Below are 13,285 nucleotides of genomic sequence, written 5' to 3'. Positions count from 1 at the left end.
ATGGAGCCCTGCTTTCCTGGAGATGACTGAACACCTGCTGGCCCTTGGGAAGTGGGGAAGGAATTCCTTGTTTTGCTTTGCTTGCACATGTGGCTTTTCCTTTACTGACCAAACTGCTTTATCTCGGCCCATAAGTTTTCCCACTTTTACCCTTCTGATTCTTTCCCCTATCCCACTGGGGAGAGGGGCAGGAGCAAGCAGCTGTGTGGGGCTTAGGTCCTGGCTGGGGTTAAACCACAGAGCAGATCCCTCTGAATTCCTTTTCTACACTGGTCACAGACGAGCAGCAGCATTTGCAGGAAAAAAAACCCCACAGGCTGCCAAAAGTACTGCCCTGAAAATGCCAATTATAATCATAACTACATGACACAGCTCAATGGTGCCAAGAATCCTCCTTCTCCTTTCACGTCTCCCCCATCCCTCCCCCTTTATTTTATTTCTATCCCTGAGGGCAAGCACTGCCTCCAATCCAGGATTCCTGTGTTAAATCTCTATCTGAACTAGGATTGACAGAGAGCAACAGAATCTATTCCCAAATCATGCTGAGTAATCTAAAACTGCTGTTATTTTTAACTTTAAAGAGGCACCCTAGTGTACCTGTCCTCAAAAAAAAAATAAGCCAGAAATGCTGCTTGGAAAAAAAAAAAACCACCTAACCAAACCAAACAAACAAAAACAAAACAAAAAACAAACAAACAAAAAACCAACCCCCCCAACCCCCCCCAAAAAAACCCACCCCAAACCAACCAAACAAAACAAAACAAAAAAAAAATCAAGACCACCAATATCGTACATAAATTGGAAACAACTTGTAGAATCATTCTAGCTCAATTTACCCAACTTTCAGTATTTGGCCTTACTAACCCCCCAAAGGAGGGGCAATTGCTTTCCTTCCTCAATTGCTTTCCTTCCTGCTGTCCACATGCAAGAAATCATCTAGTTCCCTCACAACTCTTTATTCATTGCAGAAAATTAACATCTCCTCAGGACCAGGTTCTTCAGTACATATTTATTTTCCAGTTTGAGCCTAAAGAAAAAAAAAATCCATCACATGGAGCTGTGCAGTGAGCCACAGCACAGAACCAATACCTCAAGGACCACAGAGACTTTCCTGTTCTCTGCTGCAGGAAGTTCAGGGACATCAGTGCGAGGTGGATCAGATGGGAGAGAACTCTTTATGCAAAAGCAAAGCAGGTGTGCAGCACTCTGTTTTGGACAGAAAAAGAGTACTTCTAGTCTGTAAATAAAGAAGTTTTAAAGTAACAGTGAAAGAAGGGAGGGTCAAACAAGTAAATCAGCCCTATTAAGAGCCACTGGAACAAAAATCAGACATAACTGCTGAATAAATCAAACCAGCTAAAAAAAAAAAAATTATTTTAATGAGTAACTTTGTTTTCACTTGGCCAGTACAAATAAAACTGCACAGCATGGGTTTGCAGGGTGCTCTGTAGCCCCTGCTATGGCATTGCAGCAAGCTGAAATGAATGACACAGCCTCCTGCCCAGCCAAGAGAGGAAGAGGATGCAATACAGCCCACAAACACCGTCTGACCTCACCTGACTCTTTCTGTCACAGCACTTACTCTTGTTCCTACCACTGCGAGCTTCCATATGACCACAATGTATGTTTAGCACAGCGAGTACAGGCACTTCTCGCAGGTCAGAGCTGCCCAGGGTCACACCACATGCAATGCACACACAAACCTGTGATGTGCCCGCTCTGGGCAATCCTAAGCACTGCCCCAGCAATCGGCCCAGAGGTAAAAGATTTTGCAGACCTGCTGTACGAGCCTTTAATAGAAAACCTGACTGGTTTGGTTCATGTGCTTGGAAGGCTTCCTACTGCACAAAAGGGACCAGACTTTCCTGATACAGCCTTTGGTAATTACAGTAGCCTCCTTCAAGTTAAAACAAACTTACAAGAGCTGAAAAAAAACCCCAAAAAAACAAAAAACAAAACAAAACAAAGAAAACCAAAAAAAAAAACAAAAAAAAAACAAAAAAAAAAAAACAAAAAAAAACAAACCACCAAAACACACACACAGAGTCAAAATTGTCCCTTTGGCATATAATGACAAGATCAATTCCTAACTTGAGTACAGAAAGGACAGCATTTTCCATGCTGACCATGTTCTTTTGTCAGGGAGAGAGTCCCTTTTTCTGAGCTCCATGGCCACGAGGACCTCACAGGAACTTTGCTCATGCTTTAGCAGATGAAATGCAGGTTTAAGAGCTGACTGCACAACTGCTGCAGGCTGCTGAACCCACAAAGGGCAGCCAGGAAGCCACACTACTGCAATTTTCTTATCCTTCAGGGAAAAGCAGCAGAAATAAGAAAGCCCTTTCTCCTGCTCCACAGCTGGTTCTCCACACCAGGAGGCTTTCTTTCTAAGCCCAACTTGGCCACAGCACACTTCAGTCATCTCATACCCATGCATCCCTCAGTACTCCATACAAAGGAAGAGTGGGATTTTTTCCTACCTTCTGTGTGCATGAGGAATATGAAGGCCAACCAGGCTGCAAGGACAATGGCCACCACCCAAGCCAGCACCAAATAAGTGCCTCGCCATACACAGCGCTTCAGGGGACAGCCTTCACTGAAGTGCTCGTCTCCCTTCCCACAGAACCCACTTCTCACAAGATGAGCCAGCACACACTGTTCAGCAGTGGATCAAGGTCTGATCTTGTGGGGACTTAAGCTGCTGCAGTGCTTCTTCATTTGAGATGAGAGCACAAAACAGGCCTAGCTTCATTCCTGATCTGTTTCCAGGCTGGAGAGTCAGCCTCCTTCCTATACAATGCTGCTTTCGTGTCCCACGTTAGATCACGTTTTCCCATTGTGTTCAGCAAAAATGAGGAGAACAAGAGACTAAACAAGGGCAACTGGACCTTTCTGGAGCATGAAATGTTCTAAACATTCAATATACAAAAATTAACATGGCACACAGCTGTAATAGAAGTCTAGACTATGATATGTACAAAGATTCTGCCAAAAGCAAGTTCATTTGGCTTGCCTGGACCTCTTATGCCAATTGTCTCGGTAGGGGCTTTTTGTGGGATTTTGTTTGTTTGTTTTACATGTGGAAATCTGTTTTCAAAACCTACCAGCTTGAGCCTTTGTGATACAAACATAATTTCTCCCAAGCACTCCCATACAATGCCAAAGACTAAACACCTGCTTTCTTTAACAGCAACTGTGCCCCGCTACAGTCTCCTACTTCTAGCACTTATGGTTCTAAGAAAAGTATATCAGTTCCATCAAGATTATAATAAAAAGCAAGTGGAGAAGCAGCAACACCGGATGAGAACCAATGTGTCTTTAGCTGGAACAGCACCACTGTTGAAAAGCGACTGCACTCCACAGGTTCCCAGCAACAGTAAAACACCACGCATCACAACGCTTACTTCAGAACGTGGTTGGTATCCACACACTCTGGAGCTGCAAAGTGGAGCTGCAAAGGAGCAAGAATATCCTTTCCTTCATGGGGGACTGTGCAGACAGATACAGGGACCTTGAAAATTTTCCCTAGGAGAACATCCTGAGGTAACAAATTTGTATAAAAATGCCCCAAAACACATGAGAATGCCTATATCAGATGTCAGTTAAAGATCTGTCCTTTTCCAAATTTAAATCCTGATGCAAGAGTGACTTTGATTACTTATATTAGGTAGATCCTGTAAAAAAAAAATTAAGCAAAGAGTGTGTAACTGCAGCGTAGCTGATTGCAGAGCAGATAGAGCAGTTAGAGAAGTACCTCTGGGAAGACCTTTTTTAGTGCTCATAAAATACTGCAAATATATTAGTAAAAAAAAAAAAAAGACAGTTGGACTAACCTCCTGGATTTTTATAATGTCCCATGAAAACAAAGAAGATTAAGATGAGATTTCTGGAAATTTGAAAACCAACTGCCTAATTCACTTTTAAACACAAAGCAGAAGTTAATTAAGGGAAAAAAACCCCTCTCCCTATTGAGTCAGTAACCTTTAATTTGGCATTCCTGAGCATACTTCAATGTGCTCTTTGGAAACTGAGCTTGTAAATATAGAAAGGTTTCCCTAAATAATAAAAAGATACAACTGTGGCTTATGTATAGGATAGTCAGCTTTTGATTTACTCATCTATACATACAGACTCAAAAGTAGTATGAACTTCTCAGCCTGTCTTTCTACTGATATTCTTTTAGGGGCATTGGGATAGAAGAGAACTGGGCTTTATACCACAGGAAAAATACCAGACAATGTTCAAAAAGTTAAAAAACAAATAAAACCATTCTTTAAGAACTGGATATTGGCATCTTTTATGGTGCACCATGGCACCAAAATATTGCTCAGCCAGCATATCTGGCACTGGCTATTCTGATGCCCACACAAGCAAGCAGAGTAAGTTTTAAAGTCTCAGCTTTAAATCAATAGATTAAAAAAAAAAAAAGGTTAGAGACTAACCCTAACAGGATTAGATCTTGGAATGAACTGAAAATAAAATCAGATCCCTGCTGTAACCAGTGCTTGTAAACATGCAGCTTGTCCAAGTGAGGCTGCCATTTCCACAACCTTTCATCCACACAGAATATATGGAAAGCCAGACTTTAATTTACTGTCCAATATATACTTTTTTTTGCAAGGTTGGCTGAATTTTATATAAACACCATCTATATAACAATCCAACTGGAGTCCAAGACAATTATGCAGTCTGTTTCATCTGGTGACTAAAACTCTGGAATAACACATTCCTGAGACTTGCTCTGTTGGAGGGCTCAGTCATGCAGCATTTCTAACTTAGGATGCTTTCTCACCTCACACAGTGCTCATGGCTTTCAGGTACTGACAGGAATACCCAGCACGGTACAGAAAATAACCTTTCAAGACTGCACCAAATCTCTGTCACAGTACAGCACTGCAGATGCCCCAAACCAAAGACCAAAAATCACAGCCAAGACTGCTCGTGTGATGCAGTCAGGTCAAGCAGATACACTGGAGGGTATTAATGCATCTAAACTCCTCCATTTACTTCAAGTATAAAATTAGGAGGCCAGGTTCTTTCAGCTACAGAATCACATGAATGGGTCAGGTTGGAAAGGACCACAATGGTCATCTGCTCCCACCTCCCTGCTCAAGCAGAGCCCCCCCAGAGCACATGGCACAGGATTGTGTTCAGAGGGTTCTTGAGTATCTTCAGTGAGGGAGAGACTCCACAACATCTCTGGGCAACCTGTTACCCACACAATAACCCATGATCACCCACACAATAACCAAGTTCTTCCTCATGTTCAGGTGAAGCTTCCTGTGCACTAGTTTTGCCCTTTGCCTCTTGCTTGGCACCACTGAGCAGAGCCTGGCTCCATCCTCTCGGCACCCTCCCTTCACTCACAGACATTGCTGTTTCAGTTGTCTCTTCTTGAGGCTGAACCGTTCTTAATATAGGTAATGGTAAGGGACAGAAGCTCTTCAAGGTGCTTAGAACTCAGCTCCTGTTTCAGTGTTATCAGGTCCCAGCACTTTACCATGAATCTGAGATGTATTTGTGAACAGCCTTGTTCATTTAAAGCTAACAGCCATCTTCCAGATCTTGCTCTTGAGAAGCTAACTTCCAAAAAATTGTTTTCCACATTTACCACAAAGGCTCAAGAAAAAACCCAAGAATTTATAATTTAAGAGAAATTTAAATAACCTCATGGATTTTCTTGGTGAGGAGGGAGGAATGAGGAGGCTGACTCATGATTATTTTTTTAATACTTGTGGCTGGCTCTGCTGCATAAATAAATCAATCCCCTAGCCATACAGTTCCCTTTCTTCAGACACAGCTTGTTGTTTTATTTATTTTTTTCCCCTCCATTGCCGACAAATCACTCTAGAGAGTTTTTAAACCCAGTAGTCTATTTTCCAAATGGCAACAATTAGTATAATCTGTGAGAGAGAAAGTAAACAACAGCAGAGACTTACCCCATTTTTTGGGTAGGCAATCCATCCTAAATCTCCCATTACTGTACGTGAGTCCAGTAAATTCACTGAAAATAAAAGAGAAAAACTGTTAAAGAGCACGGACACAATATAAACTTCAGCAGATACTTCAAGGTATGGATGCTCTGGTGAACAGATTGTTTATAATTAACCAAGGAAGTTGGATTCCTGTAAAGCAAAATAACAATGCAATAACTCCTCTAACAATGAGGTCATACAATGAAAACTATTCTATCTATCCATTAGCTTATTCCTTTGAGATCTGCCACAGAAACCAAGTTGCAAATGCACTGAACTTCTGCAAAAGCCAGATCCTGCACATTCTTAGGACTTTGATCTTCTGGGGGGAATAAGTACACGATGCACCACTGTGTTTATGTGTATGCATAAGACATATGGTATATAGGTACAAATATACACTCACAAACATCTATGCACATTTATATACACATTTCTTCTAAGGTAGCACATATTTTTTGGCATTATCAGGCCCTCAGGACAAAAATGAATCAAGAATTTAATTTTTGAAGTATTATACATGCAAGAATTAATCTAATCGGCAATCTCTAATTTTCTTCCTCTTCCATATTTTCCGCCAAGTTTTTGACATCTTCATTATAAGCTAAGCAGTGGCTCTTTTTTCTTCTACACACAAAAATTCATGAATAGTTTTAAGTCATACAAGCAACCAACAATTTACATTAAACAGCAAAAAAACCCCTATTACCAAATTTGTAACATTTTTTTCCTCTCTTATTACCTGAAATACGGGGTAAAAAGTGACAAGTGCCTAAATCCACACAAACTCAACTCAGCTAAGAAAAACAGTAGCAGCTTCTGGTGCTGAGCTTTCACCTCTTGCACCCAGGGCTCTAAATCTCCTAGGCAGAAGATGATTCAGAGACAATCAACTGTCATCCAAAATCTCAACTTAGGAGCAACTTTTGTCTATCTTACTAGCACACTTCATCAGATCACAACACTCACTTCTCTCAGTATATTTGCCTGCATAAGACCTCACTTTTTGTACTCATGTCCTTCCTGAAAAGGAAGTGACTTCCCTGGATCTTCAGTTCTTGACCTCCACCCTGTGTGCTCACTGAAAGTTTTGGTAATTGGACTTTCAAGACTATCTAGCACATGATTACCTGGACCAAAAACAAGCTTGAAATGGGTGCTGAGGTTTCGTGCTCTTTCCTTTAGAATTGCAACGATGTAGGTACTTAAAGATTGCTACAGAAAAAAATCCAAACAGGTTGCATGCACAAATTTCAGGAAGGTATGTATCATAACTAACCCTCAGGGTCACACCATTTACAGAGGCATAGTAAGAAAATACAGAAGGACACTATACTGCAAAGCTTGCTCCTTTAAAATATTAAGGAATATTTAAAAACAAATGAAGGCTAAGCAACTGATTTAATTTGGAAAAAAACCCAAAGTTCTCTAAATCAATTTGGCCTTTATCATTGTACTGCACTGAAGGCTGACTGCTGTAGTCCCTTGTACAAAAAATCAGGCCAAAACACAAAAAATACAACACAGAGTTCTCAGATTGGGCAAACACTTATCTTAAAAGTGATTTGTCTATCCACATATTTTCATAATGTATACAAGTATTAATGCAGGACACTATCACAAGGCATACATGCTCTGCCTGGTAAAGTATATTTTTGTGATGTTGAGCAAAAAACACATTTGGTGGCTCAGGGTTTTCATTTCTGGATTGCTTTTTCCTGCCAAAAGCAGAAACAGTTGGAAGCTGTCAATGCTACCAAACTACAGGACATGTGGTGGAAGCAATACTCAGAGACTACACTGGACTATATTCACAGTAAGCAAACATACAATCAGGTGGCTTTCCACCCCAGAATCCATGCAAAATAAAGGTACTGCTGTCATCTGCCACTAGATATGTCACCCAGTTATGCCCAGTTTTTCCCCTTATGAAGTCTCCAGGTAAAACAGTCATTAATTTCTCCTGCTTCAGCTGAAGCCAAGCACTGCCATCCAAGTGCTCCTGAACTACACTGTATTTTCTTGGGATAAAAAGAATGATTCCAAAATATTCTTCAAAATAAGACACACATAAATAACACATCTCCTATTACAACTGTATGCTATTTTAAAAAGCAAGAGACAGCAGTGAAGTTGCTAAAATGGCAGGTTTACCCAAATTCCTTCTATTACACTCACTGTAATTAAACTGTGCAGAACAGTATATTCCTGTCGTTAAGTTGCAATGGATGCAAAACAGGTATTGATCTACATTGTACAACTTAATTAAAAGTTGTCCTGGAGATGCTACTAATGAATGTAATTAGATGCTGTGTTTGATGTCACAAGCTTCTTCATGACACGCTAATTAAGGAAAAAGCAGAAAAAGTGCTTTATTCGAACATCAGATCATAAAAAGAACATGATACAACTAAATATTGTATTATCTTTCTATCAATGACAATTTTTAAATTGCTCTTATTAACTTCCAATTCAAAATAATTTTCTGCATATGAAAAGATAATACAGCCCATTCAACTCTAAGTCAAGTCAGTGGGAATTTTCTGGCTAGTGAGTCAGCTAGCAGAGATGAATACTAAATCCCCAGCTAGAAAAGACTCAGTTCCTCTTGCATCCTCTTGCATTCTGCATAAACAAATAGAATGGAATACACCTTTTGACAGGCACCATGCAGAAACTCAAAACTCATGTGCCAGGGAGGCAAAAGCAACAAGTGACCTGAAGCTGTCCTTGGGTCTGGGCTGGTGTGGAGACCAGAGGGGCTCCCAGCACGGCTCAGACAGCTCTGAGGGGCTGGAAGGCACAGCAGACACCGACTGCCCCACAAGCAGCTATCACCTACCCTGCTCAGGGCTGCTTCCACAGTGCAGCATCTGAGCCACTGCACTGCATCGATCTGCTCTGTTGAATATATTTAGCCAGTAACCTAAACCACCTCCAAGGACAGAGATGTTTTGCTCCGAGAAGCCCCAAAATTCTAGCATCTAAATACAAATTATCACTTTCTCTGTAGAGATACAAGGTGTCTGCACCTTCCCCATCAGCACCCTCCCCAGTCACTTCCAGTATGTCTGTCCTGCACTGGCACCATTTGCAGGTCACTATCCCACCCCAGGGCAGCCTCAAAACAGGGCCCCGGCATCCCCCACTCCAAGGGAGGGGTGTCTCCTCCAACAGCCCAGCTGCAGGAGTTCCCTGTGGCAGTGGTGCTCTGCACACTTTGGGGATGCTCTCTGAGCAGCCTTCCTGTCCTGCACTGCCACAGAGGTCACTGGAACACACACTGCTCCCATTGCACGAGCCCAGACATGCTCAGCACCAGCTCTTCCCACCACCTTCCAGCTGGCAGGAACATTATTTTGCTGAAATTATTTTTATTTAAAAAAAAAAAAAATCTACTTGGCCAGGCTGGGGAAGAATCAGTGAGCAAGCAGCAGGTAAAATAGATACCTGGAGCAGAGAAAACAGGAAACAGGAACAGAACTATTCCTCCCTATTCAACCTGTAATGACTGTCAGCATGTATCTGGCTGTGGCTGTTTAATAACCAAGTAATCCAAGCACTCAGGACACCAAAGGAGGTAATTCAGGAACACCACCAGCTATGTGTGCAAGGCTTCCAAACTTCACAAGTCTAGTGCCAGCTCCTGTGCAGCTGGTGACTCCTGGTCTTGCCCCAGCACTGCCTACCCCATGGGCATAACCCAGAGCTGTACTCAGGAGCACTTGGGATACTGCAGAGCTAACCACACTGAAAAAGAAAAAAAAAATCTTCAGAAATTACTAACAGCTCTGATTGGCTCATAATCTTAAAAGGCTCCAAAATAACAGAAGTCCTTTATCCCCACTTCCTTTCTCATCAGCACCAGCTAGCTTTACCTCAACAAAAAAGCAAGAAACCTCAGACCCCATAAGCACACACTTAGCACTGTATCTTTGCCAGCAAACTTAGAAGGTAATATATAATATTTTTTGCTCATCTCCACCATCAGTGCATCCATCCCACAAGCCCTAATTATTTCTAATGCTCAGTCAAGGGGAACACAAAACCACACAGATCTATATCATCATTAACTTCCATGCCTTCAGGGTAGGATAAATGATGATTAAGTCTAAAGTCATACCACAGCCCCTTTTTTTTTTTTTTTTTTTAATACAGAATAATAGCCTGGGGAGTTTGCATACACTCTTGTTCTCAGACAGGCTGGTTACTACAGGTGAGCAATCAAGTTAAGAGTAAAAACAGACGTGATCTAAACCTTTGCCCTGAACTCTAGCTGGTGAATTAATAGTGTTTTTTCACTTGGGAATCTCAGTCAGGGACCCTGGATATAGCTTTTTACTCAAATGTCCCTGTCATGGTCATACAACTGGCATTGAGCAGCTTAACCATGGCTATACAGGGACCGTGGCTGGGAAGAAGCACATGAAATTCAACACTGACCTAAACCAACACTCCCCAGCACAGCAGAGCTCCCTGCCTGGCACAGCCACCCAAAACATGGGGCAGCAGAGGCTTGCCCAGGAGAAGGCAGGACAGGCTTGAAATGATGGTACAACGCGTGAAGTAAAAGCCACCGATTTATGGATTGTTTCAATCACACCAGTGAAGTGGGAGGGCTCCTCTGGCTTTGGGCCTGGAGCAGGATCATCTGGAGTGTTGGGTATTTTTTCTTCACTCCAATTTCAAGTGGGGAAAAAACCCCCCAAGCTAAAAATAAAAAATGCCCCACCAACAGATTAGAACACTGACTATTTCTGATCCTACCCGCTACACATCCTCCTGCCATTTCAGTATCTAAAGATCTTCCAGGACAACCTTCACTGCTTACACCGGGGCAAAGTCTCTGTACGCATACAAAAACTGAACTCTTCAGAGCTGCCATGGTCTTTGAGCTGATTTCCAATACATCATACACTAGAATAATCCTGCTCTTCAGTAACACCACCTGCTAGCTAAGGTTTCCCACAAGGCATCCTCTACCAAAGTATACCCTAAGAGCTCTAGAAAAGGCAAAATGGTCAGGGTATCAAAAGCTGATGGAATTTATATAATGATAAAGCCGTATGTAAAGCCATAAGAATCTATTTTTTTTTATCTCACTGAAATATACCTAAAACAGAAGGGAAAGAAAATCCTCTTTGACCCTAAAAACCACTTTCCATCACAAAATAAACAGGAGTAAAGAAACCTTCCTTAAAGCCTGCATGAATATTTCAAGACATCACATGATTTCTAAAAGTAGCACATTTCTAAACAACTAACACTAACTAAACTTAAAATTATCACTTCACTAAAAATGTTTTGTTTTTAACAATGGAAGGAAAACTCTTCTTTAATAAAATTGTTACTAATTGAACAGCAATCTGAATGTTATTTTTGGTAGCCTGAAGCTGAAGTCCGTTGTGAAAGAAGGTCGTGCTCCTACATCCTCCTCCAGGCTCCTGGCCCCTTTTCCACACACACTGCAGGACACAAGGTTGCTCCAACCTTTTTGTGGGTGGTCAAGGCAGCCCCAGCTCTGACCCAACACTCACAGCTCGTGGGAGCAACTACATTTAAAGAGACCTCTCACAGGAACACTCACTGACAATTAAGCACGAGGTGAAACGCTCTGCTGGATGGGGGTCAAGGTGCAGGACAAGATGTGACAGCAGCCTTTTGCACTTCATCAGAAGGTCTCAGAAGACCTCTTCTGAGGTCTTCATCTGACCTGAGACTTCATCTCAGGTCATCAGAAGAATAGCATCACAGACTTTCCACCAAGCTTCATGCCTTTACCCCCCTCTACCCAAAGGAGGGGGCACAGCTGCCAGCATCATCTATAACAGAGCTGGTTTCTCCTTACAATGCATACACCCCCTTTCTTCCCCCAGTACTTCCAGGGGTCACAGCACTACCAAGACACATGAACAACAGAGGAATCTTCATCATCACAAAGGGTCAAAGTTTTCCTGCTTGATAAATCTTCACTGATTTCATTGTAATTCATTGCTGCAGCTCATTCATTGTCCAAGTTTTCCCTGTTATGCCAAGTGTTTCTCTAAAAAGTACTCCAAGGTACTCCAAGAAGTGACAAAGTCAAAAAAAAAAAAAACCCCAAGAAAGCAAAAACAAATTAAAATCTAACTCTCAAAAGAAATCAAGGTCTTCAGGGAGTAGATGCCTTGAATTAATTAGCTACATTGAGTAGGGACAAAACTCAGAGGCAAGAGCCTCTGAAATATTTCCATCAGTGGAAACAAGCTACATCAGAGTGCAAGCTGTAGCAGAACCTATTATTTATAGCCCACTGGAGGAGGAAAGTATACACTACTTAATGAACTTGCAAACTAATATTAACTGCAGATTTATATTTTATTATGTTGGCTTCATTCTGATCCAAGTTATCATGATTCCCTTTTATAGCAAGTGCCAAAATGCTTGAATCTGCATCACAGATTCATAGATTTTTAAGGCCAGATGGACAATTGCAATCATAACACCAACTAGAGAATTTAATCCAGTAATTTCTGCATTACATCTGTAATTTGCTTGAACACACTGTTTACAAGGGAATGATATTGCCCTTTGACAAAGTTCTTCAGGTTGGCTGCATTTTTTCCCCATGTGCATAGAATCAGCTGTAGCACCAGGGAGAGAGACCCAAAGCTCACTTCAATAACCTGACCCAGTAAAACAACCAGAAAATTGTCGATTTTTTACTTACAAAAATTTCCAGTCAAAACAAGAGGCAGTCATTTGTTCTTCCCACCATACATTACTTAAAGGAAGAAAGTGGTTGGATTAGCCTGACACCAAAGTCCCTGGAACTCAAAAACTCCAGTAATGGCTTGTTTTTCTTTAATGGTAAACACTCCTATTTCCACCAAAATCAACACTTAACTGAAAAGGGTTTATTCACTGTGAAGAAAGCCAGGAAAATGCTTCCATTCTCACTCATCAAATTCACTGGAAACAACACTGTACCAACACAGCAGATTTCTGAGCTGGCTGCAGCACCACTTTTTTGGGTAGCCATCTGGGCTTTACCACTAAGAAAGAGAATGAAGCTTCCACTGAATGCAACGTGCAACCAGCACCTGAACCTGACAACCAGCCTGCATGGAGCAACAAAATACCTGATCTGCTGTCCTGCAAATCAGGGCCTCCAAGCACTGTCAAGGCATCTGCAAGCCACTGAAGTAGGCAATTTCTTCAAGACCCTGCTTAAAGCTAGCACCTCCTCAAGCACATGCACAGTCAAGCCCAGTGCTAGCACCTCAACACTTTCTCAGTGCAATCAAAACACCTGCTAGCAGGGCTGAGAT

At 41.7% G+C, this 13,285-nt stretch overlaps 1 protein-coding gene across 10 annotated transcripts in view; it reads right to left on the bottom strand.

Annotated features, from left to right (window-relative positions):
* Window positions 1-13,285, bottom strand: part of EPHA5 (EPH receptor A5) — a 193,259-nt gene that overhangs the window by 172,043 nt on the left and 7,931 nt on the right. For all 10 annotated transcript variants that reach the window (XM_041427845.1, XM_041427846.1, XM_041427849.1 and 7 more), the window contains exon 2: window positions 5,940-6,004. In XM_041427845.1, the coding sequence (XP_041283779.1) occupies window positions 5,940-6,004 (65 nt within the window). The remainder of the gene's footprint in view (window positions 1-5,939; window positions 6,005-13,285) is intronic.

Source organism: Onychostruthus taczanowskii, unplaced genomic scaffold, assembly GCF_017590055.1.
Source record: "Onychostruthus taczanowskii isolate IOZ18803 unplaced genomic scaffold, ASM1759005v1 scaffold12, whole genome shotgun sequence".
In the NCBI taxonomy this organism is placed as follows: domain Eukaryota; kingdom Metazoa; phylum Chordata; class Aves; order Passeriformes; family Passeridae; genus Onychostruthus; species Onychostruthus taczanowskii.
This window is presented reverse-complemented; position numbering and strand designations above follow the sequence as displayed.